We start from the raw sequence: 25,124 nt of genomic DNA on the forward strand, positions 1-25,124 counted from the left end.
CTGACTGGGCCATCCCAGAGGCCTGTCCCCGGGCTGGGACACAGGCACCCCTTCCACCTGCTTCCCATTAGCATCCTCCTGTCCCCTCCTCCACACTCTGCGTCTCACCACTAAGGCGCAACCCCCAGGGCTCCAGATGCCCAGGGCCCAGCCTTACTAACAAGGTGAACGGTCGCCCTCAGCCCAGACCCCATCCTCCCCAAGGCCGGGCTGAGCAGCTAGTCACCCTCTTGGTAAAAAAAAAGGGAAGTGGCCCCTCCTGGAATCCCAGCTTTGAGAGAACTGCTAGCCTTTGCTAAGCTCCTCTCTGCCTAGTGATGCCCCCAGAGAAGCCCTAAGTCTTGGTGCTGGCAGGGCACGGGAACCCGGCTGAGGCGGGGGTGGGGGGTGGGGCCCCAGCCAGCAGGCCTGGGTCAGGCTTCTAGTCTCAGTCTGGCATCAGCATCAGAAACGGTCCTGAGAGGCACTCCATCATCCTTCCCACATCAACCTGAATTACAACCTGAAGCACAGACCCTCTGCAGCCTGACAGGAACCGAGGATGGCACCACCAGGAACTGGGCATTTCCTGGATTGGGCAGAGGGAGTACACACCTCACCACCGCCCCAGCCTCTGCCACAGGCTCATCCTGGCCATTTGTACCGGGGAGGGGGGAGGGGATGGGGGGGAGGTTTGCTTTAGGGCCCACCCTTCCCACTTACCAACTGCAGGCTCCTGCCCAGTCTCTTCTCCAGGAGGAGGCATGGGCTGGGGCCAGTGGGGACTGCGTGGCCCTGCAGATCTGTCTCCACATTATGGCTCTGACTTGCTTTCATGGCTGTCTATCAACTGTGAGCTGGACAAGGAAAGCAAGCGGTGTTCTGTCCCCTGGACCCCAGGGCACCTGGACCGGGCTAGCCTAGAACAGGCCCTCAGGGCATGCTGGCAGGGTTGCTGGACCAGCGGCTCACTCTTGAGAGTCTGTATTCAGAGCAGCGAGCGAAGGGTCAGGGATATAAGAAGGCCTAAGACACGGTCCTTGGAGGGGGTTTCTGTTTTCCAGGGGACACAGGAAGTGAATGCAAATTCACAGAAGGTTAGAGTTGGGAGGGCCATTAGCAATATTAAGAATAGCTGCCAGCCCTGGACGGTTTGGCTCAGTGGATAGAGCATCGGCCTGCGAACCAAAGGGTCCCGGGTTTGACGCTGCAATAATGCTGCCTCTCAGAGGTACTACAAACAAGCAACCACAGACAGACACTCTAAGAGCAGTGGCTGGAGCATCGGAAGCTCCAGTGCCCATCGCTGGCTGCTGTGTGGAAACCGGGCTTTGGGGAAGCGTCAATATCGGCCCTGCCTGCCTCTCTGGCGCCCCTAAGTGGTTAACTTTTTAAAATATATGTATATTTTTATTGATTTCAGAGAGGAAGGGAGAGGGAGGGAGAGATAAAAACACGAATGATGACAGAGAATCATTGATCAGCTGCCTCCTGCACGCTCCCCACAGGGGATCGAGCCTGCAACCCAGGCATGTGCCCTGGCTGGGAATCGAACAGGACTTCCTGGTCTACGCTCAAACACTGAGCCACACCGGCCGGGCTAAGTGGTAACTCTTGATTGACAAGTTCCCATCCTCAAAGTGACATGGCCACGGGGTTATCAGTCCCTGAGTGGATTGAAGGAGCACTGGGCCCTGAGCCTGGTTAGCAATAATTAACCTTTTATGTATCTCAGCCATTTACAAAGGGGCCTTCACAGACCCTGTCCATCTCATGGCCCAGATGAGGTACAAACAACACCACAGAGATCGGGTGGTCACTGGCTCCAAAAGATATTTCTGTACCAAGACTTGGATCCAAATGGCCACCCTGCCACGAGCACACTCCGGCTATGACAAGGCTCCTCTCCCAGGAGGCCCCTGGCCCTGGCCTCCTTACCCAGGCTCTGCGGCCGTCGCAGATCTGAGAGTCTGTGTGCTTGCTTGCACAGATACATACAGGTATTTACAGGCCTTAGCAAACCAAAAAGGAAAACGGCGCCGCTGGTTAAGGAAACTTCAGAGGAGGGATTGGGAAAACCAACGAGGGAGAACAAAGCCACAGGCAGGCAGGCTGTGACCGGGATGGCTGGGGAGTAAGAAAGGGCAAATCCACCTTACCGAGACTGTAACCTCTCAGCACATACTTCCTCTAGGTCCTGGAGGTTCCCCAGAACACGTTTCCTTTGTAAGTCAAGAGCCCGAGACGGAACCTCCCACACCCGGTCTGCGGGTGAGCCAGGCGAGCTTCCAGCAGTTCTGGAGAGGGTGCTCCTTTATCAGCAACAGGAGGGGGAGATCCCAGAAGCAGAGCCGCAGACAGAGTGAGGAGGAGGCAGACACGCCCAGGCTCTGAGGCCAGCTCAGGACTGTGATCCTGAGAAGCCTGGAGCTCCTACCGCATGCCATCAAACCCAGGGGCGCAGGATGTGTCACCCCGCAACCCAGAGACCTGGAGTGGGCAACTCCAGATGGGGGCGGGAGAACACTCTGGAGGAGTGCCCCACAGAGGGGAGGGCAGGCAGCCTGGCAAGAATCCCATTTCTAGACCTGGAGGACATATTCAGGGACCACACTTTCTGCAGACGAGGCCATTGGGATTACTTTTACTTCCTTTTAATGTAAACAGAATACACAAACACATTAAAAACCCCGTGACACAAGAGAACACACACAGGTTTATATATAGATATTTACAGACCCTCGAAGATCCAGAGGGAGAGGGCACCTCCGGCTAAGGGAAGCTTCTCTTCCCACCCCACCCTGTCCCAACCCCGTGCTGAGGGAGCCGCAGGAGCCTCTGCAACTGCTTCTGGAGGAAACTCAGCGGGAGGCTGGGGTGACACCAGACACCCCCAAAGCAAAACCAGGACTCTGACTGTTTGGCCCCGGCCCCAATGCTAAGCGTCCTCCGTGGCAAGCTGGCTGCCAAGGATCTGCCTGTCTCCAGAAGAGTCAGCGTGAGCCCCGACATTCAGACGCGATGGGTTCCCAGCCTATCCAAGCTTTCCCCAGCCTTGGGCTGAATGAGAAATGAGCTGCAACCAACCATGTCCGAGAGGAAGGAGGAGAAATGGAGAGAGGGTGGCAAGCAGAGATGACGCTCCCAGGCAAGATGCTGGGACCAACCAGAGGCCAAGCCCAGAGCTGTCTGGGGAGGGCACAGTGAGGTGGTGCTGCCACCTGGAGGGGGCTGGGCGCACTGCAATGAACCAGGACAGGCCCTGGGCACCTCGACACATCACCTTTCCTGTTGGGTCCCCTCCAGGAGCCTCACTGCAGCAGCTCTTCCCAGGAAATGGGCTTGGAGAAAACCTCCCTTTCTAACCAGAGGTCGTAGTTCATCTGGAAGTCCTCAGGGAGGTCCACCCGCTGGCCCAGGACGCTCTGCAGGCAGTTGTCCACAGGCAGGAAGTCGGGGTTGCTGTGGGCCCGGTCATAGCGCCGGGCGTTGAAGCGTTCAATGTTGGCACGGAGGGCACACTCCTCCGCTTGGAAGTCCCAAGGCCGGGCATCCAGGTCTGGGACAAAGCAGGAAGACATGGTCAGGAGCGAGGCCGTCCCGGCAGCTCCCCTGGCACTCACAAGTTAAGGGCCAGGCCTCTCCCCCACTTGACTCGATGCCAACTTCCAAGCCCCATCCTCAGCAACACTGACAGGACTTCTTTCCTGGATACAAGGGAAAGTCAGGTGACAGGAAAAAGCCAGATCTACAGAGGAGGCCGCACTGTGGCCGAGTGGATCTAGACAGGAGGCACAGGTATGACCCACTGCTCTGAAAGCCACCTTGTCCCTGGCTCTCTGGATCAGAGGAGCGTGCAGGTCCCTCATTAGCTCATTCTCTCGATTCCCTGCCCAGGCATGAAGTCACGGGGCGCTGGGCCAGGAACTGAAATGATGCGGCAGCGTGGCCACGGACACCTAGAAGAACCCACTCTGCCCAGGAGGCCGAGGCGGCTGCCCAGAGGAAAAGAAACACGTGGACACGGAAGAGTTGGGGGTGTTTGCGAGGGAGGCACCCTGCCAGAAGGCACAGAAGGGGCGCACAGGCTATGTGCACAGATTGAGTGCCCCGTGTGCCCAGAGACCCGGAGTGCCAGGCTGGGCTGCAGAGAAGCTGGGTCCGGTTAGAGAAGGGGAGGAAGGGAAGGAGGGAAGGAGGAGGGAAGAGTGTGGGCCTCATATGCCACGTGTGAGAGCTTGGCTCTAATTCCAAGGGCAATCGGAGGCCAGTGAAGGCCCTTCCTCGGAGGTGCCCGCACTCAAGCTGAGAGAACTTGTGGGCAGGGGGGAGAGAAAATACGGAAGAGAGACTTATGACAATTTCTGGAAAAGGCAGAACTTCGAGGGGGAGACAGAGGAATGGGGATGATCAGACACCGAGTCTCAAGGGCAGCTTCTCAAGGTCCTTCCTCACGCTCCTCAGGGCCCGACCCCCACTGCACCCACCCGCTTGCGGGCCTCACCGTTGCCATAGGCCCAGTCGTCGTTGAGCCGGTGCCGCACCTTCTGGTAGATGGCAGACATGGTCTTCATGTTGCTCTTGCGCCACTGCCGCCCCAGGTACTTGGTCTGCACCTTGAGCAGCTTCAGCACGTACAGCTGCATCATGGCCTGCTTCACCTTCAGGGCCCGCTTCAGGATGGGGGCGGACTTGAACACCACCAGCATCTGGAAGGGCACAGGCGGGCACAAATAATGCCTGCATCACCAGCCGCTGCTCACCCCGTTTGCGGTCATGGGCAGGGTAACCAACTGTCCCAGCTTTCTCCAGACTGAGGGGTTTGCTGGGACGCGGAACTTCACTGCTAAAATCACCAAGTCCCAGGCAAACCAGAACCGCTGACCACCCTAATTGTGAGTCGTTTTGGAATCTGAAGAAAGCTATGAATTCCTTCGGAAATACAGCTATGTGCATGTCCCTACAGTTTCCGAGGATTCCCGGCCCTCCCCACCCACAGGCATCCACAGGTGCGGGGTAAGGTGGACTCCCAGACCCTGGATTGAGAGGAGGCCCTCCTGTGAGTGGAGTGGTTCCAGCCCCCAGTTCAACTTGTCAAGGAACCAGGAATCAGTCCTTAAAATACATGGGTGCGGCTGCAGCAAAGTGAGGAGGAAGGACACAGCCGCAGCAGCGAGCCCACCCCGGGCCCCGGCTCCTGCTCAGGGGAGGACGGCCGTGGCACTGTCACAGGGCCCACGCTGACCGCGCTGACTCACCATCGTTCTTGAGTGCTTCCACTTGGTCAGCTTGTTCAAGATCCGGAGGAGATTGATACAAGAAAAGAGGTTCCTCCAGCAAAACTGGTTATTGTCGCCTGCTTCCTGCAGGGAAAGCCCAGGAACCATGACCCTCAGGGCAGGGGCTCAGCAGCTTCCAGGGTGGCACATGCATGACCTCGGACCTGCAGGTCTCCCTGCCTGTGCCGGCACCCACTCCTCTCCTCAGCCCCCGGGAAACTCCATCCCTCAGAGCTGTGCCCACAGAGTCCCAGCGAGGGGGGGAGAAGCAACTCGGCCTGGTGAGCGCTGGGTCATCAGCCCCTGAAAACCATGCTCCCAACAAAGGAATCCCTAACCCCCAATCTTTCTGCCCGACAAGGTCCCTCCCCGCCCTTGTATGCAATTAGTGCTTTAAAAGCCAGGCACTTGACAGGACCTCATCTGTGAAGACACCTCCATCCCAGGTGGGGGAGCCAGGCTCTGCACCACCCACCCTCACACCAAAGGGACAGCCAGTAGAGCCTGGCCACTCACCAGACTCTCGGCAGTCAGCTCTGGCAGCTCGTGCACCACGCAGTGAGGGTAATCCAGGACGGAAATGCTGTGAGGGCAAGGGCAGGCCGGCGCCCACCATGAGCAAGGCTGGGTCTGGCTCTGCTCTCCTCCCTCCCTTGTTGGGATGCAAGTGGGATCTACCTTGCCTGCACCACCCTGGTTTCCAGCTCTAAGATGAGGAAGCACCTGCTCCCAGAGAAACTGTAGGGTCCCCCTGGCCAGAGACCAGCCTGACACTGTAAGGGGTGGAGACCCTGCTTTCCCCGCAGCCATGCACCTGGGCTGGGGGAGACTTCTTAAGTCAATGAGTGTATGCCAAGCCCATCGGGAGACAGTGTCGGCTGATAACTTGTCCTGTGATGTACCACACTGATGAGCAGGCACTGCCAAGTACAGGTGGCACCAGGTAAGAGGGATGGGGGCTAGGAGTCAGCAGACAGGGCATGACAGCGCATATGGCTGAGCTCCCTAGGGAGAGCAGGCAGCCTGGCTGGCCTCCTCAAAATTAATTAATTAATTAAATTTAAAAGGCACGGGACAGTGAGGGCTGTACTGGAGCCCAGGATGAGACCCCTCCCACCCAGGCACAGGCCGAGTCACGGGTCACTAGATGGCTAGACTCAGATTTGACATACCGGTGTTTTCCACAGGCAGGGACCTGCTTCAGTCACCTCTGAGAAGCCTGGCAGAGTGCTGGCCGAGAGGTGCTGAGTGGGTTCAGGGGGAGCGGCTACCTGGGAGGCCTGCCATCTGGCCCCGTGCCCCCCTCCTGAGCCCGGGTCCCTGTCACCTGTTCTTGGCAGTGATGTAGGACATGATGTTTTGATTGAAGAACTTTAGAATCAAAGGGATGCAGTTGGCAAACACCAGGTGCTGGGCCATGTATTCAAACTGAAACCAACAGAAGACAATGAGCACGCCTGCGGGGCCGCCCGCCTCTCCTGTCTTTCCTCCCGGGAGAGAAGGCCTCGGCTGGAAGACTGAGTCAGAACGTTTGAAGGCCAAGGCCTCCGTCTTCAGGGCTGGAGGACAGCACTGCCAGGCCGTGGCCAGTGGACAGGAAGGAGGCCTGGCAGGTACCTGGTAGATGTGGTTCAACTTGAAGTGCTTGAGCAGCAGCAGCAGGACAGCGGAAATGGCCTTGACAATGACCTCTTTGTGGCGGTTCACATCCACGCCCAGCTTCATGCTCTGCAACACTGTGGTGCTGAAACACAACGGCCGGGTGAGCCCGCAGCTTGTTCAGCGCCCTCCAAGGTGCTCACAGGAGACGGGAGTCCTGAGCCTTCTCTGGGCAAAGGCTCCCACTCCACCCCCGAGCCGTGGACATCTCAGGTCGGGCCCAGGGCTCCTCCCTCTCAGCTCCCAAGCTCAGCATAATTCTTTTCCTGTGATTCTAAACACATCCTTAGCCTATTTCCCTGCCTTTCCTCCACTGAACTTCTCAAGATCCCCCTAAGCTTCTGCCACTACAGGGACTGTGTTCTCGCGCATGCTCTATAGAATACCACCACATGGCACACTCCATGTCATGGGGAAAACTTAGGAAGCATTGAGTTAAATCAGTTTCTCTTTTCTTTGAATTTATTTTTCAGTTACACTCGATACAATATTATACTCATTCCAGGTGTATAACATAGTGATCAGACACTTAAATCAGTTTCTTGACTCCAGACTTCTCACTGTCAGTCTTTTAAGAGGAGGCACCGTATTTGACTCAGGAACCCCCTTTCCAAGGACCATTACAATGGCCCAGTGTTCTGACACCCCCTTTGGTATTAGCCAAGCCCTGCCTCCAGCCTCACCTGCCTTTCACCCCAGACTCAAGGAGCCCTGCCACCAGGGAGCTGGGCGGGAGGAGCGGGCAGGCAGGAGGCCAGGTCAAGGCCACGTCCCTCTCAAAGTAGAACACAATCTCGGTTTGTCCTCACATCCAACAGAGGCGGTCAGTGCCCCAGGGAGGAAGCGCCCTGAGGACTTCACTGTCACCTGAGGCGCTCACAAAGGCCCGCAGGCCGGGTGCTGTGCTGCTGGCTGGCACGGTGTCCAGAAGCTGCGTCTCCCCGTCCTGATGTCCCAGCCGCACAGCTGGGGGGTGGGGAAAGGCTGCCCCAGCCCAGCTCACTCTGCAGAGGGATGAGGACTCTCCCGGTCACTCAGGCATCCACTCAGGGCAGAGCCTACACTGGAGTCCAGGCCGGCTGGGCTGACCTTCTCCCCAAGCAGCAAATCGAGATATTTAACCCAGTACTTACTTTTCTTCTGAGCTAGGAATACCCTCAACTTAACCTGCAGAGAAGTTGAATCAAAAAAGGAAGCAACCTCCCAAACCTGGGGACTGAAAGGGAGACACGGCCCCGTTCTGTTGCCCCACCTGCTCCACGCACAGGGGCGACGGTACTCACGGCATCTCCTCAGGCAGGACGTCGGCCAGGATGTTGATCGAGTCGGTTTTGGCTTTGGAGGTGGGGGCTGCAGCCAGCAGGATCTTCAGCAGCGCGATCTGGGAGGACAGGAGCGCCCAGGTGCAGGCCTCAGCCCGGAGAGGTGGTCCCTCCGCAGGGGCCCGGGGGCAGGGCACTCAGGAGGGACTGGGGGCACTGGCAGGCAGGCTGGAGCCTGAGGAGGGACTCACCATGTACTGGGGCAGGCTGGGGAGCAGGCCTTGGTAGAGGGTTTCTGCAGGGACTTGCTCCACTTCCTCTTCTCCCTTTGACCACAAGGGTAGAGATACAAGCCCAGTCCTGACAGTCTCCTGAGCCAACTGACTCGTTGGCTGGAGGAGGAGCTGTAAGCACTGATGTAAACAACCATGCAGATAGTGACAGCACACCTGACTGACAACGTGCAGGCACTTTCCTTGTAGTGAGCCCATCAGTCCTCACTACACTCTGAAGAGGGTGTGATTATTATCCCATCTCACAGGTGAGGAAACTGAAGCACAAACAGATCCAGTCTCCTGCGAAGTTGCCACCCAGAGTGGTGGCGCTGGATTCAGAGGTGGTGACTGGCTCAGAGCCTGTGCTCTTCGCCCCGGCACCCGTAAGCCACCCCGGCACCCGTAAGCCACCCCTGCAGGGGGAGCACGAGGGTAGGACCAGGCAGCTTCGTGGTCTAGGCCCAGCACTGCGCCTGGAAAGAGCGGAGGGATCCTGTTTGCTGAGAAAGGTCCCAACTCACCCCTGAAAGAGGAGAGCGAAGGAACTCCTCCTCCATCTGCGCCTGGACCTCCGCGATCGACGTGTACTTGTGCTGGGGAGAAGGGAAGAGGCGCTGGGAACAGCTCCCACTCTCTGGCTGCACGCCCCACACCCTGGCAAAGACCCGGGCAACTTCTTCAAACAATCTTCTCCAAGAGGGAACTCCACAAAGATCCCTAACTAACCTCCTGAACCCAAAATACTTTCCTAAGTGAGCAATTGCTTTTAAAAATATTTTTATTGATTTCAGAAGGAAAGAGAGAGGGGGAGAGAAATAGAAACACCAATGATGTGACAGAGAAATAGAAACACCAATGATGTGATCAGTTGCCTTCTCAGCACCCTCTACTAGGACTGAGCCTGCAACTTGGGCATGTGCCCTGATTGGGAATTGAACCATGACCTCCTTATTCATAGGTCGATGCTCAACCACTGAGCCACATCAGCCAGACAGCACTTGCCTCTTAAAACCAGTGTAAAAAGCACACAAGAGATTAGAAAAAAGCAAATTAAGGGAGAGAAGGGGGCTTTCAGACAGCTATAGAAAAATTAGTCCAAGCAGAATCAAGTACTCAAGTATTCAGAATCAAGTACTCAAAAAGCATGGGGCCCACTCAGTACTAAACATTTCAGAAATATGTTCCAAAAACATAGACATTTACACTCCAGATGGGTTGTTAGGGAGACACCTCTTTCCGACTCTTGGTGTTCCTTCCCCGTGGAGGACGTGGATGTGCAATACACCCCTGCCCTTCCCACACACCCGGCCTGGCCGACTGGGCAGAGGAACAGGACATGCTAAGCCCACCCCTTTTGCTTTTCTCTTGAACAAAAGCCTGTGCGCGCCTCTGCTCCTCGAGCAGGCCTGGTGGGCTCCAGCACGGCCTGGCTCTGGGTGGGGGAGTCTGCCTCATTCGGGAAGGCAGGGCTGGGACACCTATGGCTGCTGTGCCCTTCGCCTCAGTCTCTAACGTCTCTGCCAGCCTCAAAGCTGGCGTTTCTATCTCCACCTGCCTACTCCTCTATCTCAATCGCCTTAGAACTTGAGTAAGGAAATGGGGCTATTTAGTGGGCCCCTAAAACTCCAACAACTGTCAGGTAATATGATCTTGAATGAGCCACCAGTTAAGTCCCCAACCAAAGCTCAGCTAGAATCAGAATTTACGAAGAACTGCTGAGAGGAACTGCCACTGTCCACTCATGCCTCCAGCCCAGGCTCCTTCAGGCCGACAACAGTCTAAATGGCTTCTCCCAAGGGGCCGATCTCACTTCACTCACTTGGGACCAAACTAGGCCAGAAGCTCACCCACACCACCGACCTGTTTCAGAGTCTTGATGCTTTCGTGGATTGGCCTGGGCAGCCCCACCACTGTGTTCGTGTCGCTGGAGGATAAGAAGGCCCTGTGTTAAGCGCAGACATCAATCCGCCTGGGTCCCCAAACACCAAAGGCCAAGGGGGTGGATTTCTCGTTACTTTTCTTCAAAAGGAGCTCAGATCACACTCACCTGCCCAGAGTGTAACCTATGAATTTGCTGCGGCTGGACTCGAGGAACATCTCAATGTCTTTCTCTCTGCCCGAGAGAGAGCAAGGCTTTTACTAAATGTTATTTCAAGGTGTCATGGTTAATAAGATACAGAACATCCAGAAATTGTGGAGACAGAAGAAAAGGTCTCCCTCAACTGTTTTTCTTTATGGAAAAACCCCCTGAAACCTTCAAGACTATTTTAATGTCCTTCATAATGTTGAATCAATGACCTGCAATTACATTATGTGTAACTTGTTTACGGTACTTGTAAAATTAAAGTGATACATTGAATTAAAAGCATATTTTATTCAGATATTAAGACCTTTGTCAACAGAACTCCTCATACACTTAAAATTTTTACAACGAGAGCTATAAGCTACTGATTTTTTTCATGAGTCATATTTTCCTGTCAAACCATCAGAGTATCCTGCATTTTCTGAAGACGTGTGTGTTTTCCCAACACGGATCACGGAAAACTGGGGCTGTACCTGGAGAAAATGACTTCTATGTCCTCTCACATGTCCACCTACTTCTTAAGCTGGAGCCATTTCAAACAGACACCATTTCTATACATCAAGGTGCCTCCCGCCCGCTGCTTCATGCACATACATCTCAATATCTGAATTCCGGCTCTAAAGGAGCTCTTCCTTAACCTGTAACTCTTCTGTTAACCATGTACAACCCCAGGGTGGTGGTGATGGGTCACTTAAATGTCCTTGTTCTCATTTTCCCACGCCCTTCACTAGTTACCATGTCTACCCAAGAGCGAGCTCCGATTACCACTCCAGAGCACACAAGGGCCTCTTTGTGCAAGGCCAGCCCGGCCAGCCCCCGAGACCCGGGTCAGCACAGGGGACTTTAAGAGCCTCAGCCCAGCCTGTCCCAGCAGAGGACCTCACATGACCCAGGCCAGGTGCCACGCCTGTGGGTGTGAGGGCCCTGGTTTCAGGCCAAGAGCTTTCCGAAGGTCTGAGACTCACCTGACCTTGGGCGCCCATGGGAGCCCCTTTGGGCAGGTAATCCTGTCAGTCTGGGGGTGCTGTAGTGGGGGAGGCATCACTTCGTCCCGCTCGAGGGGGAACGTCTCCCCCTCCAGGCTGTTGTCGTCATCGTTCTCTTCTTCCTCTTCTCGAGAGTCGTCGGCCTTGTAGGGGTCCCGCTCGTTGAAGGCGTCCAGGTTGTCCTGCTTTATCAGCGCCTGGAGTCGGGGGAGAGCAGAGGAGAGCCAACTGAGGAACCAGAAAAGGCCGAGGAAGCCACAGAGGCTGCGACACAGAAAGGGCACTGAGAAACCAGACAGGAAGTCAAGGTTGGGACCAGATGACAAATCATTCCTTGCCCCAGTCCTTCCTGAGACCCACGGTAAGCTGGGACTCTGCACTGGGGACAGTGTCCCTGCCTGGAGGCCTTCACCTGACCAGCCGTTCAGAGGCCATTCCCAGCCGAGCTTGTCCAGGGACCAGGCCACTGTGTGCGGAGAACCTTGGGAGCTGCAGGGACCTGTCGCCCTCACCTTGTGCTCCCGCCGGCCCCGTTTCTGCTGCTGCTCGATCAGGTCGGAGGCAGACGCGGGCGGCGAGGCGGCCCTCATGTTGCGGATCACTTTGATGCTGTCCTCAGGCAGCGGGGGCAGGCCCAGCATGGTGCGCTTCTCGGCCTTCATGCTCTGCAGCTCCTCAAAGCCGCCCAGCGTGCACTGCATCAGATGGGAGCAGGCCGGGGTCAACACACCCACAGGCTGTGCCAGGCGCGAGAGCACCCATGACATCTTTACAGAGACCCTTTCGACCTCTGAACAAGGGACTATATCCACCCCAGGAGAGTTCAGTGAGGCTGGGAAGGGAGAGGAGAAACGGGCTGACCGAGCCTAGTGCACACACGCTCAGCTCTCTGTCTGCCATGCTCTTCATGTAAAAAGGCAGACTGGAGAGCCTCACCTGCAAGCTCCACAGGGCTGGCCCATTCTGAAAGGGAGGGTGACCCCAAGGAGAGTAGTGGTCCAAGCCCCTCTCCGGCCCTGTCCCCTGGCTTCCCCTTCCAGGAGGCGCTCACCAGTACTGTCTTCCAAAGCAGCAAGAGAACCTTCTTCATGGGGAAGTGAGGGGCGTGGCCACTGCAAAATTTGGTCACCATCCCAAACAGCATGATGGCGAACGGCTCGTTGTTGTAAAGCGGGGAACCTGGAGGCGGCCACGGCGTCAGGAGCACACGCAGGGACAGGCCCCCCCCAAGCCCCCCAGCCTCAGCGCCAGGAGGGGCCTCGGGACAGGACCCCGGGGTCCTACCCAGCTCGGCCCTGAAGGTCTGGCGCATGGTCCTCCACTCGGCCTTATCGCCCTCACACTCCTGGTGGACGGTCTCCACAATCAGGTACATGATGTTGAGCAGGACCCTGGGGGCGGGGGGCCGATAACAGGGCGGAATGGGGGGAGGGTCAAGGGAGCGCCCTGGCTTCCTCACGCCCACTGACACGAGAAAAGCCTGGGCACCAAGGCTGGCAGATGGGAGGGCTGTAACCGCCAGGAAACTGAGCGTCCCACAGAGCATGCGGGCTTCTTTCCGTCTCATGTTGCTAAGGGGGACCCGATCTGTTCTGTATTTCGATGTCTAGCAAAGTGCTCGCTCAAAGCAGGTGCTTGGCAAATGGCTGCTGAATGGGTTAATGTGAACAATGGCCACAAAATTTACTGCCTTGAGCTTCCTGGAATGAAAAAGACCCAACGGTGGGAGAGAACAGGGTGGAGGTGAGAACAGGATGTGTTTACCGCGGAGGGTGCGAATCAGGAGCGCGCAGCGTGATGCCCGGGACCCTAACTACAGCGAGGACACCACCAACCCCCAGTCTGGAAACTTCCAAAGGCACAGAGACAGGTTCTCCTCCTCACAGATGGGGAGGTGCTCTTGCTCTTGAGCAGCTGCGATTACTTCTTGTGCAGCCATGAGCGTCTTGAACTGTCAGGACTAACCCTACGCAGGTGGGGCAGCTGGGTGCGAGAAGGTGGGAACGTGAGGAGTGGCATCCAGCATTCCATCCAATAGAAAGGCCCATGGCGTTCTCAGAACTGTGGTTCTATCACATGATTTCCACTAGGAGACTCAACCCAGAGCCCCGCCAGAGAGAGCCCCCAGCAGGGCTGACTGATCCCACCCCAAGCCCATCACACCCCAGGTGAGTGTGTGAGAAGGATGCGTACAAGGCCCATCACACCCCAGGTGAGTGTGTGAGAAGGACGCGTACAGGGCCCACACCGAGAAAACCCAAGGACGCCCCAAGCCCTGCTCTGGCACTGCTCAGGCTACCGGCCTCACCTGAGGTCTGTGCTGTCAGCCAGGGAGATGGCTGGCTTCCTCACTGCGCTGCTGCAGGCGGCGCTGTTGCTGCAGGAGAGACGGAGTCAGTGCTGCCCCAGAGGGAAGAGAGGGTCCCCTTGACAAGGGCTGCCCCACCGGGGATAAAACACTGTGACATGTGCTTAGACTCAGGCCCTGGACCAGACCCTCAAGACTAGTTCCATAAGCTCCCCTGTCCCCCGTCCACTCCTGCTCGGGCCCCTTGGGACTCACTCTATTTCCATGTTCAGCAGCTCCACCAGCGCATGGAACGTGCCCACCTCCAGGAGCAGGAAGACGTTGTAGCGCATCCAGGCCTGCACCTCCGCCTCTGAGCTGCACTCCCCAAAGGTGCCTGCAGACAGGGCACAGCTCAGAGCCCCGCCCGCATCCGACCGGCCAGGTCACTGAAGGGGCCGGCGCCCGGGGGTCCACTGGGTACCTTGGGCAACGTAGAGAATGGCCCGGGCCACCCTGAGTCTCTTCTCCCTGGCAGTGACTTCCAGGCCGTCCAGGAGCCTCATGGCGTGGGTCCGGTGCTGGTTGGTGTCCAGCTCGGTCCACTTCTTATCGGTCACTGCAGGGCAAGAGGCCAGTTCCACCTGAGGCCAGACAGCCTCACCACGGCCCGGCACCAGCTAAGCCACCAAATGCAGGCCTGCCTCGGGACAGAGCTCAGAGAGCCAGTCACTCTCCCCATAGGGCTAAGGTCCCCCCACTGCCCTAGGAACCTGACTTTCCAGACTGAAACGATGCTATTTTTGCTGCAATTTTAATCACATCAAGTTTCGTTTTTTCCTGAGACTCACAATCTGAAAAGCCACCATCAGAGGACTTGCAAGCCCACCCTGAATGGCACATCTGGCCTGGCACAGTCAGGCCTCAGCCGACTTTGCAGGCCGTCCGGGATGACTGAGGTCATGGAGATGACTAGGAGGAACCCTGCAGCTCTCATGACACGGGTGAAAGGAACCCCGATGTGGAGGGAACCATCTCACCATGGAGGCGGAAGTCCTCCTCGAAGCATTTTCGGTTCATCAGGAATTCTGGCCCCTCCGTGTAGCTGTAAAGCTCTGGCAAGAACAAAGTCTCATCAGCTCTGTGTCCACATCCCACACCGGGGCTCACACGCCGCAGAGAAGGCAAAGCGTCTGCTTCCCGGCCCAACTCCGTCCCGAGTTGCTGTCACTCCTGGACTATGTTCTGTAACGACTAGGGTCTTAGTGTTCTGGTGAACAGGACGGAGAGAAAGCTGACTGTCCCTGCAGCCGACCCAGAATGCCAGCGCAGCCTAGATGCAGGGTGGCCCCACCTGGTGCACATGGACCCCAGCGGGCCATGCCAGTGGCCAACTGCCATCACAAACGTGTCTCTCAGTGGCTGTTACCTTTTGAAGAGTACTGTGCCCCAAAGCCTGTGGAGCAGCTCAGGGCAACCTCACGTTACACAGGAGCAGCGGGGGCAGCGACAGATGTGCGCAGCCGCAAGCACCCACTGCTTGCATTCCTCACCACTCACTGCCCTCGGAGAGACCCGTCAGGGACCGCGTACGGCCCAGGAGCACCTCTGTCCACACTGGGACTGGGCCACAGCCAGCTGAGCCGACCACCCAGAGATGCTTCATTAAAGTAAAGGACAGGCCAAAGCTATGAGACACACAGGCTGGACCCGGTAGTTAACCTGTTTTATAGACATCATTACTAACTGAGACTAACTAGGGGGGGAAGTGGACTCCAAAATGGCATTCACTCTTAATTTTATTAAAGACCAATAAGGCAGAAACACCCCAAAGAACACAGAGGTCTATCTTTACCTGAGAGCTCGGCCGCCCACTTGTCCGTGTCAGCATACTCAAACTCCAGGTCCGGAGACTCGGAATAGCCCTGTTGATAACAGGAGAGATGATACCCAAGGTCGCTGCTTCCCAAAGGAAGAAACACGCGTGCTTCCAGAGACACTGCTGTGCTAAGGACACCACGGCCGCCACTCTCCCGATGTTTTACCGCATTCGTCTCCCGGGCTCCGGCACTTGCACGTCTCCTTCGGAGCACCTGTACCTCACAGTGCTACAGGGGCAGGGGCGAATGCTGCCTGCTGGGGACTGCAAGTTCCCTGAGAGGCGGAACATTGTCCATTTTGCTCACCATGGATTCCACAGTGCCCAGCACTACTTGCCATGAATGAGTGAGTGAGTGAATAGTCTACTCAGATAACTGCTTGCTGGATGAATGAACACAAGCTTCTATGCACTCCATGCAGGGAATGACCATTCACTCCATCTGGTGCCGATTCCGGCAGCCTCACTTCTCTCTGGCTAGTGGGCTATCACCAGCCAGGGCAGCACGGATATCGACCCCCTCAGCCTCCCTGCCCTTCTCTCAAATTTCAGTGAGAACCAACAGGAAGGCAGCAGCTGGACAGAATGGCTCCCCCCCCCCCACCGGAGAGAGTGTGACAAAGAGTCATTTCACTCCTGGGGACAGGTGACCGCTGAGAACAGCCGTCTGGGAAGAGGCCGTGGAGACACAGGTGACGTCCTCAGGCCTAGCTACAAGCTCCGTGGGAAGACAAGGGCCGCCCGCCCACGAAACGCGGTAACGTGCCCACAAACACTGGGTGACATGAACTCCCCTTCCTAGTCAGAGGCAACAGGGCACACGTTCACAAGGTTCTGAACTTCAGCTCTTCATTTATCCAATGGGAGGTGACCCTAATCTACCTGGAAGGTTTTTGTTGTTAATCCTCACTCGAGGAGACTTTTCCAGTCATTTTTAGAGAGAGTAGAAGGGAGGGGGAGAGACGCAGAGAGAGAAATACTGATTTGAGAGACATTAATTGGTTGCCAGAATCAAACCTGGGACCCTTCTTTTCATTTAAAAAAATATATATTTTTAAAATTTATTTCAGAGAGGAAAGGAGAGGGAGAGATGGTAACATCAATGATGAGAGAGAATCATTGAGCCCGCAACCAGGACATGTGCCCTGACTGGGAATCAAACTTGACCCCTCAGTCCACAGGCCGACGCTCTATCCGCTGAGCCGAACCGGCCAGGGCTGCCCGGAGGCTTTCGGGCACTAATGAAAGTTGGGCAGCACAGGGCGGGCTCCCAGCAGTGCCGCCGGGTCCGCCAGGCCCTGCCCCGGCTCCCAGCCCCGAGAACCAGAGAACCAGCCGAGAACCAGCCGAGAACCAGCCGAGACAGCACCAGCCGAGACAGCACCAGCCGAACCAGCCGAGACAGCACCAGCCGAACCAGCCGAGACAGCACCAGCCGAGACAGCACCAGCCGAGACAGCACCAGCCGAACCAGCCGAGACAGCACCAGCCGAGACAGCACCAGCCGAGACAGCACCAGCCGAGACAGCACCAGCCGAGACAGCACCAGCCGAGACAGCACCAGCCGAACCAGCCGAGACAGCACCAGCCGAGACAGCGCCAGCCGAGACAGCACCAGCCGAGACAGCACCAGCCGAGACAGCACCAGCCGAGACAGCACCAGCCGAGACAGCACCAGCCGAACCAGCCGAGACAGCACCAGCCGAGACAGCACCAGCCGAGACAGCGTGCGCATCTCTAGGAACACAGGTCTCTCGGCTCAGATGTGCTCACGGACTGCCCTGCCTTGAGTTGCGCCCAAATGGAAATGAAAGGGGAGGAAGGAAAATGTAAATGCGTCGGAGGGCACTGATTTGAGCATTCGGCTGCTGAAGGAAAACGCAAAGCTCTCTGCAAACTGCGAGTCCTCTCAGGATGACGGCGGGCCACCCCGCCGCTCCCACGCCCCCCGCCAGCCTCTGCAAGGGCTCCTCAGAGGTGGTTTCCGTGCTTTTCCAGTAACGCCCTGAGCGCAGGGGAGTGTCCGCTTGGACCTGCCAGGCTAGGACATGCTTTACTAGCACCGGAGGCTGCACGAGCCAGCAGAACCAGGGCCGGCCTTCGCAGGTCTCGGGTGGTGCCCTCGGTCCCCACAGGCCGGTGCCCACGCCGGACAGCGAGGCGCCCTCCCGTCCCTCCGCGCCCGCGGGGCGCCCGCGCAGAAGGGCTCTGGGAACGCGCCGGGAAGGAGCCCCGCGCGCGGCGACGGGAGCGCCTCATTCATGAATCCTCCGGGGCGGCGGTGGGAGGAACTCCACTCGGGCGAGGCGACGAGGCGGCTCCAGGCTACGGTGCCTGCGGCAGGGGAGGCGCGGCCCCCCGGCCGGAGAGCAGGGAACGCCGAGCCCTCACCCCGGTTTACTAATGGGCATTTCTCATCTTGGACCGTTCAGCTCGGGGCGCACCGGGGCCCCCCGACCTCCAGGTGCCGTCGCAGCGGGGCCGACCCTGCCCCTGCCCGGCTCGGCTCGGATGGAAGGTCCCCCTCCCGCTCTCGCTACCTCCGGGCGCCGTGGTGCTATCGGTGGTCACGGGCCCCGTCCGGCTCCGCGGCCCCGTCCCCGCCGCACTCGCCGGCCACAGCGCCGCGCGCCCGCGGGAACAGCGCAGAGAGGGCCGGGGTCGGGGTCAGCCGCCCGGCCCCCCGGGGCGCACGCGGGCCCCCGACTCTGGCCCCCGAGCCGGGGCGGGGGGCGGCCCCCCAGAGGCTGGGGCTCCGAGGGCGCGGTCACAGCTCCGGCGCGGGAGGAGCGAACGAGCAGCCACAGGCTCCCGGCGGCTCTCCCGGGCGGGGAGCTCGGGGCGCGGACCCGGCTTCACGCCTCCGACCCGGGGCGCCGCCTCCCGTGCTGCCCCCGTCGCTGTGAAATGACAACTCCGCTGCCAGGTCCCGCCCGGCCCTCCGCGAACCCAGCGTGGACCCGAGAGCGGCGCGGGCCCGCGCCCCCCGCCGCCGGCTAGCCTCGCCCCCCGAGCTCCTGACCTCCGAGTCTTTGCGCTGGTTGCGGTTGAACTCTCGGGCTTTGCCCCCCGGCAGGAGGCCCGCGCCGGCCCGCGGGGCCCCGGGCGGCGGCTGCGCCGTGGCGGGCGGCGGCGGCGGCGGCGGCTGAGGCTGCTTGTTGTTCATGATCAGCGGGCCGGGGCTGCCGGCTGCGGGCTCCATCTTGGCTGTTCCACACCCCCAGCTCAATTCCCGCACAGGAGCCGCGGTGCCACTCTCGCGAGATTTCTCCCAGGAACGCTCCCCGGCCGCCATATTAGGTGTGGCGCCAAGGGCCGCCGCCATCTTGGCTGCCCAACACCTCGCGAGATTTCCTCTGCCTGACGCCTCACCTTTTTCGGTCCTTCTGGTTTCCACTTATTTCAGTCCCAGCTTCGGTGTCCTTTATCCCTCAGTTCCTTCAGTCATTTCAGTTGTCCCCCAACTTCCTTTAACATGGCTTTCGTTGCATTTGTCACTTTTACAGTCCTGTTCAGCGCTTAGGGGGACATAGTGAACAAAAGGAACACGGTCCCAGCCTCCAGGGAATTTACTTCACAAGGGGTCGATATGTTAAATGAATCAATAAAACAGAGCTCTGACAAGCACTCATTCATCATCTATTTGACAATAAATGTCTCCTTTAATGTCTCCTCTATATTTGGTTAATTGCACCACATAGTCCCTGTGGGAGACAAGGAGCACAGATAGATGTGAGAGAAATGGGTGCAGGGAAGAAACAAAAGCAGCCGAGAGGAGGGAGGGGGCCTGGCTCTGTTAGGTCGTCCGCCCAGGGAGGGGAAGCCCAGGGTGTGATCTTGAATGAGAGAGAGAGAGAGAGAGAGAGAGAGAGAGAGAGAGAGAGAGAGAGAGAGAGAGAGAGAGAGAGAGAGAGAGAGAGGCCTGAGGTTAGGGACAGGAACGAATGAGCCGGGAAGTCTTGCAGGAGGGAAGGCCAGGGGATGGCAGGGTCTTGCAGGGCATGGAAAGGCGTTTGAAATTCATTCTGAGTGAGATGGGAAGCCGGTGGAGGTGTTACCGGGGAGGTGTTGTGGTCTGATGTCTTTAGGAGAAGAGACCGAAGAGCTGCAAGAGCGGATGAGGTTGAGGACAGGTGAGGCGGTTACAGATGGAAATGGTGGTGGTTTGCATGGGGTGGAGCACTGGGTTGCCATATTTCTATATTGTGTACGTAGATGCGACAGGACGCTCAGAGGCTGGAGAGGAAGAAAGAACGAGTCCTAGATTTTTGGCTTGAGAAACTGGGTGTGTGGTTGTATTGCTTATAAAAATAGGGAAATCTGGGAGAAAGAAAAACTGGCTTATGGGGAACATCAAAATTTGTTTCGGACATGTCCAGTTTGAGATGCTCACTGGACCTCTTGGCGGTGACGTGTAGCAGCTGCGTTACTGTGCTGTGAAGTCCTTCAAGGCACGCTGTCCATCTGTCTCTCCAGAACCTCATCTTGCTTGGCTCTCCACACCCCCAGCTCAATTCCTGGAGTCTCTGTGATGCAACTTTTGTATGATTTCTGTCTGGGTCCCTCCCAGTAGGTTCTTTCATGTAAATACGCATTTCATCCCAGCTGGGCTGGACCAAGTTCATTGGAAAAACTAAGGAATTTTCAGGGAAAGGACCAATGCTGAGGCTTCGCAGATAAAGTCAGCAAATCCCACACAACTGACATCTAGTTATAATAACTGTAGTTTAGTCAAGTTCTAAGACTGACCTACCACAGCCTGTTACCTGGCAGGGAGTTCAGACCTTAAAGACCCTATGCTGTTTTGGCTATATTTAGAACAGAGAAGATTTTGGTTCAGTAATTTCACTTCTAGTAATAGATCCTGAACTGTATCCTTAAAAATGCCAGCCAAATCCAGAGCACAAAGGCCCAACTGCGCATCAGTGAATCTTAGGGCCCACGAGTGGGTGAAGTGTAAGTGGGCTCTGGCGTTGGGAAGCAGAGCGTGGTGCACTAGGAGATAGCAGGCTCTCTGGGTTGTCAGGACTACGCAGGAAGCATGAAGAAAGTCATGGCATTGGCAGTTTGGGTCTTCCTGTCCACACCATTTCTTCTGCTAAAAGAATTTTGCTGAGAAATGACATCCTGAAAGTACCCTTGGGGAGCCTTAAGGTCACAGGAGAAGGGCCCCGAGAGCCAGAAAGACGTTGGGGTCAAATCCTAGCTCTATCAACTGCACGGTTACTCTGCAGAGACAGGATCCGGGAATATATTTTAAACCAACTTCATATGTAACTTCAATACTAGCACCTGGTTTGGGGCTGTTTCCTAGAATCGATATAGGCCAGTGTGAAGCATGGATCTTGGAGTCTGACTATCTGGGTTAATTCCAGCTCTACCAAGTGAAGAGTTGCGTACCTTTGAGCAAATTACTTCACCGTACTGTCTCAATTTTCCCATCTATAAAATGGGGATAACAGTAGTACCTACCTCATGGGATTGTGAGGATCAAGCATGCTAATTGTGTAAGACATATAGGATGGAGCCACACACCACACATGAATGTAACTCTAATTATTTGAGAGCTACAAGCCTTTATCCACAACTCCAAAATTAAAAAAAATTCTAAAAATCAAAAAACTTTTCCTACTGTTTGGCAAAAATTAATTTGGCAGCAAAACCTCATCTGAACTGATGGGTGGCTATTAGTTATTTATCCCTTATTCTGTACACTTAATACACTTAACTGAATAAATATTCACACACTTGATATGGAATGGTCCTCCACATTCCCTTAGTAGGTATTATCTAATATATTGTATATTTCCTAAAAGTCAGAAATACTCTCAATTTCAAAACACAGGGGTTCAGAAAGGGGTTGTGGACTTATATTTCATTATCATTGGCCAGAGATCGTGTGTGACACACCAGACGTGAGAAAATGTGCCACCTGGTGGTTGAAGTGGAGAGCCATGGTTAAAGCTCAGCGGGGTGAGAGGTAAGCAAGGTCAGAGGATCACCATCCAGAACAATCAGAGGACTGGTCCCAGCCTAGAAAACAGGTTCTAATGAAGCTTTGCTGTTCGACCAAGAATGACACAGACTTCCAAGATGGTCTTATCATTTTAATTGACTTTAATGATTATTGCTCATCTGCAAGGATTAATATTGCATTCATTAAAAATCACTCAGTACAAAATAAACTTGTTCCTCCCAAGTTGCTCTCCACATGCTCCCTCTGGGCCGGACATTTCCCCACAGTGTCCTTGTTACATGGCTTGACAAAGACGGAGCCCTTACCTATTATTCCTATGGACACAGTAATAGATCTGGGAGCAGGGGCGGCCCAGAGGGCAGTAGGACCTGGGCCCCTTCCCTCCAGCAGAGCTGGACACCCCTGTTGGCCAGGTTACTTCCCCTAAAGGATGTGGTGTTCTGATTGGCTGGTTACATGCCCTGGGAAAGGGCTGGAACCGTTAACATCTACAGAGAAGCAAGCATGGTCACACTGGCAAGGAATGGGAAGAAACAGGAGAGGAAAAGGAAAAAAGTTTGGCAAGACCATTGTCCCCTGGTATGATATTCCTGTTTTAATGTCTGTCTCTCTGATCAATGGCGCGAGAGACGGCAATTCCTAGCACCTCGCACTAATCCTGGCCCAGTTTTGAAGGGTCACAGGCCAGAGCGAGTTGAGGATTCAGGGTCCTGGGGCGTATATACTTAAAGCGCGCGACCTAAAGCTCACATGACCATGCAGAGACGCTGGAGCAGGTGCACGGCACAGGGATGCAGCTCTGTGGCTGCAAGAGCCTCGTTGAGGAGTTCAGAGCGCGAGCCGGCGCGGCTGATCACTTTCTCTCCGCACAAGCTGCCCATTTAAGATCTTAGTTCAGAAAGTTTTTGTGACACTTGTCAATCAAAAGTGGTACCACTTCTGCAAAACTAATGTTATATGGGGCTTGAAGTCCCAGAAAGTTATCCGGGGCTGGCCTTCCCTCACCGTGGCCCAATGTGGATATATCCCCCCACTCTACCTCCCTTTAAATATGTTAGGTTGCAGAAGCATAGCTGACCAGAAATGTGCTCTTGAGGGATAAATCCTAAAGATAGAGCTCAGTGCTTTATACTGAGTAACGGTTCAAGAAATTCGCCTTCAGCACAAGCTGTATAGGGCAGAGCTGCAAGAATTGGCTGTTATGGGCCCAGACTGCCGAAGCTATAACTGTGGGCTAGAAACAGGGATTTAACAGAGTTTGAGACCCACATTGCTCTTGACTCAACTCTGCCCTCTTAACGCCAAAGCTTTAAAAGAAACACTGATACCAACTAGCCACCCAAGCAGTTTCTCAGCGTTAACACTAAACATGTGTCTTACTTTTTTGGTACAACAGAAATAAATGCTGGGGTACAGAATTCAACTTAATAGAGTGCAGTCTGGTTAAAAATGTGAAAAATGAGAAAGTCTGGTGGGCGTGGAGGAAGGGCTGTACTAATCCACGTGGGCCTATTGGATCTCAACAAGCAACACTCACTGTGCACGTATCTGAACCAGACACACCACCTTCACACAGGAGACAGGGCTGGGACATCTAGGGGGGAACTGACATGCACCACCTACGACTGGCCTACCTGGCTGGTAGGTCCCATCCCTGCTCCTCTGAAGAAGTCAAAGAGCACTGATTCAGCAGCTAAGAAGTGGGCTCTTAAGGCAATTTAGACATTGCAGATTGTTCCACCTAGAAGGCACCTTACATTTCCTGTGAGTAAGGTACCCAGTTAAGACTAAAGTCCCCAGAAATGGTAAAGAAAGACCCCCTTTCTGGGCTGGGAGAATAAAATCCTCCTTTTCTGACTAGGGTGAGGACCCCTGAACCTCAGTTTCACCTAAAGAGCCATGAAGCAAGTTCCTGTGTCGTCTGCAGAACTTGGATGATGAGATGAAAAAACAAGAATGAAATTATAGAAAGAAAGAAAGAAAAAAAACACCAAGAGGAAAGGAATAAAAAGAAAATAAAAGTTATTTTAAAAAATTTCTTGTCGAGTTGTATGGTTCACGTGGACTGGTCCTTGGCAACATGGTCCATTAGTATCTGTAAAGAGAGATGGATGACTTAGCACTGTGTCTTCCTCGTGGGAGTCCCGGAGAATCAGGACCAGACACACTGCCTGGGTCCCTCCCGGCCAGGCTGGGTCCCTGCAGTCGCTCCCCAAGAATCACGCTTCCCTGTGCTTCCCCCCGTTGCTGACAATGCCATCTCTGGTCTCATCTCCTGCTCCATGATAACAGGAGTCAGTGGTTTTCAACACTGACTGCACATTAGAACAATCTGGGAGCTTTTACAAAACAAGCCTGGCCCCATCCCAGACCAACTGTATCAGAATCCCTAGGGGTGAGGCCCAAGCTCCAAAATTTTAGGAAACCTTTACTCTTTACATTTGCTGAGAGAGATAGCATTTCTCTGCCTACCCCGTTAGTGCGGGCAGAGTTCCTGAACTTGTCCAAATCAGGTAGGACGTTAGGTTTAGTTAAGGAAGCTGGCAGTCGTCTTGGTTTAATATCGGGGAAAAGAGCTTTTTCACTTGCTTTCCCCCAAGTTACCTGTAATAATTGGGTTTGAATGGCCCATTTTTGTTGAGTCCCAGATATTTTGCTTGGTCATCTGTCAGCTCTGTCAGGTGGGCATCAAATGATGGCAGGTGCAAGCTGGCAACGTACTCATCTAGGAAGAACAAGGGGCGGGAGCAGACTCCGTTTCAGACATGCCTCTTGGGGTATGCCCTCCCGACTTCCATCTGAAGCTTCATGATAACGGACAAGGGACAGAATACCTTCGGGAGACTCTACAACTTGAAAATGTGCTTACAACCCTCGGCTGCCTTTCTAGGCAGGGAACGTCTCCCAGTCTAGCCAGAGTGCGTCTGGAAAGCCACCTCCGGGATGGCAACACGGGAAGACCTGGACCTCCCCGTCCTTCTCTGGCAAAGCTTTGGCCTCACCTCAGTGGCATGGACCACTGTAGCAACTTCCCTAACCGGACTAAAGTCACTCAATGAATCACAGTGGGCACCGGGACACTCAAAAGGGCCTTGTGTCACCAACATTTACTTAGGGTCAGATCCACCAAGGCCTCTAATCTTAGGACCTGGCGTTTCTAAGGCCGCTGGCACAAACATTAGTTTTCCATGATAAACTTCCTGGGCTATACCATATATGAATATGATTTAAAAAAACAACAACAATCTCAGGTAAGCTATTGGAGGTGATGAGAACCAGAAGTTTTTTAGCTTTAAGAGGACTGACCAACTGGGCTGATCAGTTATAGTTGGGGGGATGGGCACCACAATTCAGGAAGGTAAAGAACTGGAGAGATGTACAATGTCACACGAACACAGCACAGCTGTCCCCTGGATGACAAGAGGCTGTTTGCAGAGCTACACAGAGCAGGACAGTAA

General features: G+C 55.4%; 2 protein-coding genes across 5 annotated transcripts in view; both read right to left on the reverse strand.

The window, feature by feature from the left end:
- Positions 1-2,611: 2,611 nt before the first annotated feature.
- Positions 2,612-18,923, reverse strand: STRIP1 (striatin interacting protein 1). Of its 2 annotated transcripts, none has more exons than XM_036344103.1 (21): positions 18,712-18,923; positions 15,666-15,735; positions 14,851-14,925; positions 14,295-14,429; positions 14,087-14,207; positions 13,832-13,900; positions 12,808-12,914; positions 12,575-12,702; positions 12,036-12,218; positions 11,503-11,720; positions 10,502-10,567; positions 10,315-10,378; positions 8,976-9,047; positions 8,431-8,505; positions 8,201-8,298; positions 6,876-7,002; positions 6,586-6,686; positions 5,775-5,841; positions 5,238-5,342; positions 4,484-4,688; positions 2,612-3,538 (listed from the first exon to the last, which is right to left on the reverse strand). In XM_036344103.1, the coding sequence occupies exons 1-21, from the start codon at positions 18,889-18,891 to the stop codon at positions 3,291-3,293; spliced, it is 2,514 nt and encodes an 837-aa protein (XP_036199996.1). In that variant the 5' UTR covers positions 18,892-18,923; the 3' UTR covers positions 2,612-3,290. The 2 variants fall into 2 exon arrangements, with proteins under 2 accessions (XP_036199996.1, XP_036199997.1); XM_036344104.1 differs by lacking the exon at positions 18,712-18,923 and adding an exon at positions 15,856-16,679.
- A 2,858-nt stretch (positions 18,924-21,781) lies between these two features.
- The window catches only part of AHCYL1 (adenosylhomocysteinase like 1), a 32,108-nt gene continuing 28,765 nt past the window's right edge, over positions 21,782-25,124 (reverse strand). For 2 of the 3 annotated variants that reach the window (XM_036344105.1, XM_036344107.1), the window contains exons 16-17: positions 24,271-24,391; positions 21,782-23,761 (exon numbers count right to left, since the gene is read on the reverse strand). In XM_036344105.1, the coding sequence (XP_036199998.1) occupies positions 23,755-23,761; positions 24,271-24,391 (128 nt within the window). In that variant the 3' untranslated portion in view covers positions 21,782-23,754. Of the gene's footprint in view, positions 23,762-24,266; positions 24,392-25,124 lie in introns of those variants that run through there. The other variant, XM_036344106.1, reaches the window with a different exon arrangement.

This window comes from Myotis myotis, unplaced genomic scaffold (assembly GCF_014108235.1).
Source record: "Myotis myotis isolate mMyoMyo1 unplaced genomic scaffold, mMyoMyo1.p scaffold_m19_p_18, whole genome shotgun sequence".
In the NCBI taxonomy this organism is placed as follows: Eukaryota; Metazoa; Chordata; class Mammalia; order Chiroptera; family Vespertilionidae; genus Myotis; species Myotis myotis.